Raw genomic sequence first — 3,803 nt, 5'->3', positions numbered from 1 at the left:
TGTACAAAACACTCAAGTTTACTTCCAGCATCATTCCCAGCATGTTACACCTCTCCCAAACAGAAGTCTTGTACCTTTCCCAATCCCATAGCAGTGCAGTTCAGTAGTCAACGGGCTTAGAGCCATTTTCCATCTTCAGGATGGAAGCGATCTCTCAGCTTGTTGGATCCCAAAGAGATCCAGGCAGCAAAATGGAGCAGGGTGCTTCCAGCCAAGACAAGTGGCATCGGAGCTCTGCTCCCTGGGTCTCCCCACGGAGCCCCACAGCCAGTGCTGGCTGCCCTGGTTCCTCTCAGAGCAGGGGCACCCCCCTGAGCTTTCGGATGACGTTGGCCAGCCGCTTGGCCAGCCCGCCCCGGCTCGGCTCCTCCACGTGGAACGTTCTGGTCAGCAGGTTGTAGAAGGAGCCGTAGCACACGGCCACCACGGTGCAGGTGAGGCAGATGACGTTGTAGGGCATGCTGAAGTCTGGTGTTGGCAGGTTCACCAGCAGCGGCTCCGTGTACAGGCGCACAAAATAGCTGGAGCCATCAGAGGAAGGAAACCTGGGGAGTGGAAACAGGAAGGGGAACGTCAGCCCACACAGGGCCACTGCTTTGTGCTCACCAGATGGGATGACAGTGGCCACAGGCCCCAGGCTGCAGTACAGCCCCGCTCCCCAGCACAGGCACACGCACAGCGAGGTGAAGAGAGGGCTCTGCTCCACATCCACGTCCTTCATCGCAATCACACTGGGCACCAGGGCACTGAGCACAGATGAACTGAGGAGACAAAAACATGCCATTGTCAGCAAAGACATCCCCAGAGACCTGGGCAGCAAGTCCTGCGTGAGGCCCAGGAGGGGCTGAGGAGCTGAGGAATGTCATTACCCGACATAAAAGCCATGATTAGGGTCAGGTGGGTACTCTGTCCACTTCAACAAGGCCCTCTCAAACTGGATTGTGATCTTGGTGACGGAGTTGGCTGGCAGCTGGATCAGCATTTCCAAGAGGTGAGGCCGTCTCCGGTCCTGGGCTGGCTGGTAATGGATGTAACCTAACCCCAAAGAGATGCTGTCAATGGCACCAGGGGGACCTTGTGCAATCTCACATGGCCAGGGCATCTCCCATGGGGTGGGGGCTCCTGATTCCACTGTCCTGAGAGAGTTTTTCTGGGCAAGTGAAGATGTAACCGTAGCAAAAACCATGTGTTAGAGCTAAATCTAGCTGGTCTTTAGAGCTGATGACCCATAAAAGTCAGGTGTTCATAAGGAAAGTTACAAATGCAAAATAAAACCCACTCATCAGTTTTAAATTGAGCCTCCTGTACTACAAAAATTAATTCACTTTGGTTTACACCCTTGTTGGATTATGAAACACCATCCACGTGCCTCTTATAAAACAGACTTAGTAGTCTCATCTGCTGTGAGCACTGAACTCAAGGGTAGGAAAACATCCTAAGATGTTTTATTTCACAATCCAGATTCTCAGTGATCACTGGGGCCCAAGGGAGGGGCTAACCTCTCTCTGGAATGAGCCGCTCATGCCAAGGAAATCGGGTGGCACGTGCTCCCAGAAGGGTTCACTTACTTGGCTTGTTTTCCTTGCCCTTGGTGATGATAGTGAGGGTGTGCACGTAGAGCCGCAGGTACCAGGGCACAGTCTCCAGCAGGATCACGGGGAAGGCCCGGTAGGGGTGGGTGTTGTAGATGAGAGTGCAGATCTCGCCGGTCTGCAGCCCGTACCCACCCACGTACCGCTGGGCGTGGAGCACGGGGATGGGCATCTCCGCTGCGGGGCACAGAGGGACACCAATGGGGGCCGGGCCAGGGGAGCTTTAGGCCTGGAGCCCTGGCCAGCAGTGCAGATGGAGTGAAGTTCTGCTCACTCACAGCTGTCTTGGGGCCGCTTCCACTTCAGCTGCACGTTAAGGCTGCGAGATGTGTTGAAGAGCGAGGGGCTCAGCAGGTCATAGACAGCGTAGGTTTTCTTGTCTCCCTGGACAACTGCTTCGTGTACGGATGTTGGAGGGGGTGTCACTTCCAGTAGCTCCTTTTCCTGAGAAAGCAAATGGGCCATGAAAGGAAAAGTGCCCCTTGAAGTAACTGGCAGTGCTGGGCAAAGCCCCTCCAGCTGGCCCCAAGCTTTCCCACCCACCTGAGGTGGCAGCTCAGCGCTCTCACTAACACCAGCAGGCTCATCCCCACTGCCATGGGCAGAGCAAGGAAACTGCCTCCCATTGTTAGCCCTGCAGGGCTCCCAGGGGCTGGGCCGTGCAGGGGGTGCAGGTGGGGATGTTTCAGAGCCACACGAGGGAGCAGGGGGTGCTCTCTGGTCCGTGAGCTTACCTTGTTCTTGGGGGAGATGTCAACGTAGACTTTGCTCTGCGACGCCAGAGGACAGGCATCAGTCAGTGTGCGAGAGAACATCTTGAAGAGGGACCAGTCTGTGGGAAGCAAAGTCAGTGGAAGGCAGTGAAGTGCTGCAGGCTGGGGGCACTCGAGCACCACAGTGCACAACCCCCAGGCTTACCTTTCTTTCCTTGACCGCTGGAGAAGACATCAAAGACCACAGTGAGGGTCTGTCTGAGCTCCCAGGACACAGCCATGCAGGAGGCATCCTGGAAAACAAAGAGAGAAGTGGCTCTGATCACACCTTCTGGAGGGTCAGAACACCAGGACAGAGCTGGAACTCTACCAGGATCACCACTGGGATGCAGGTGAGCCCAGAGCAGCAGGACAACAGCTGTGTTAGACACAGTGAACCCACGGCAGCAGAGCTGGGCAAACCAGTGTGTCACCTTACAGCGTGACAAGGAGGCTGTGGATTCTCTGTTGGGATGTTCAGGGAGGGAGCTGAGCCTGGAGCTTACCCTGCAGACGGGGCGGATGTGCACTGCCTGTGAGTGGTAGCTGCTGTGGAACAAGCGCTCGGCCTTCAGCAGCACAGCGAGCCCGGCCTGCAGGGAGCAGAGGAGAGACTCAGCCCCTGCCCTGCCCTCTGCTCCCATGGGAGAAAGGCCTGGCTGAGACTTCATGTTTCATTGGGAGTGACCCAAGGAGGCAGCAGGACTTGCTGTTACCTTTGAGCCACAGGGAAGCAGCTTCTTCCAAGGCGTGAGGTTCTCTGTGCAGACGACCTCCCGGGGCAGCACGGCGTATCGCAGGAGATGGTGGTCTGTCCCTGGGAGGGAGCTGCAGGGTCAAGAGCCTGGTACTGCCACAGGCTGTTCCACCCCACACCCACCACCCTCTCAATGTGCCCCAAATGCCATGAGCTCCATCGGGAATACCTCCCACTCTGTTCAGAGCGATTTGGAAAGAGTAAGGATGTGCGTGTAAGGATGTATCCTAGCAGATTTTTTTTCATGAGGGCCTTAAATCCTGTAGTTCTCACTGTTTCATAAAATACTTTTCAGAGAGACAGACAAGGGCCTGGGAGCACCTGCCATGTACTGCTTGTGAGCTTCCTCTGTTCAAATGCAAGGCCTGTTTGCAGGGAGAGGAAACACTTCAAGGAGGAGGTTAACAGACCCTGTTGTACCCAGACCCAGAGTCACTGCAGGATCTGCACCAGAATCCTGGCAGTGGCACAGGGAAGAACGAGAGCAAGAGGCAAGAGTGAGAGGGCAGAGCAGGGCTCACCGTTGGCTAAGCCCAGGGGTTTGAAGGATGCTGTTGGAATAACTGTGTTGGTTGAGTCAATGAAGTTGAGAGAAGCACAGAATATTCCTGAGAGGATGTTGCTCAGTTCTTTCCAGGCTTTGTCAACACTGTGTGAGAACAGATACCAGAGATTGCTGAGCAGCTCAAATCCTTGGAACAA

General features: G+C 55.3%; 1 protein-coding gene across 1 annotated transcript; it reads right to left on the bottom strand.

Moving 5' to 3' along the window:
- On the bottom strand, positions 1–3,803 carry PIGT (phosphatidylinositol glycan anchor biosynthesis class T; the record flags this gene model as incomplete). Its single annotated transcript, XM_029960375.1, has 10 exons — positions 1–545; positions 678–761; positions 870–1,035; positions 1,569–1,769; positions 1,871–2,036; positions 2,327–2,424; positions 2,511–2,598; positions 2,851–2,937; positions 3,061–3,161; positions 3,623–3,803. Coding segments are annotated over 10 exons (1,425 nt in total), but the record flags the coding sequence as incomplete, so codon positions are not given.

This window comes from Manacus vitellinus, unplaced genomic scaffold (assembly GCF_001715985.3).
Source record: "Manacus vitellinus isolate BGI_N305 unplaced genomic scaffold, ASM171598v3 scaffold_26_pilon, whole genome shotgun sequence".
NCBI classification, from domain to species: Eukaryota; Metazoa; Chordata; class Aves; order Passeriformes; family Pipridae; genus Manacus; species Manacus vitellinus.
Note: the sequence above shows the minus strand (reverse complement) of the source record. Positions and strands in the feature narration are given on the sequence as shown.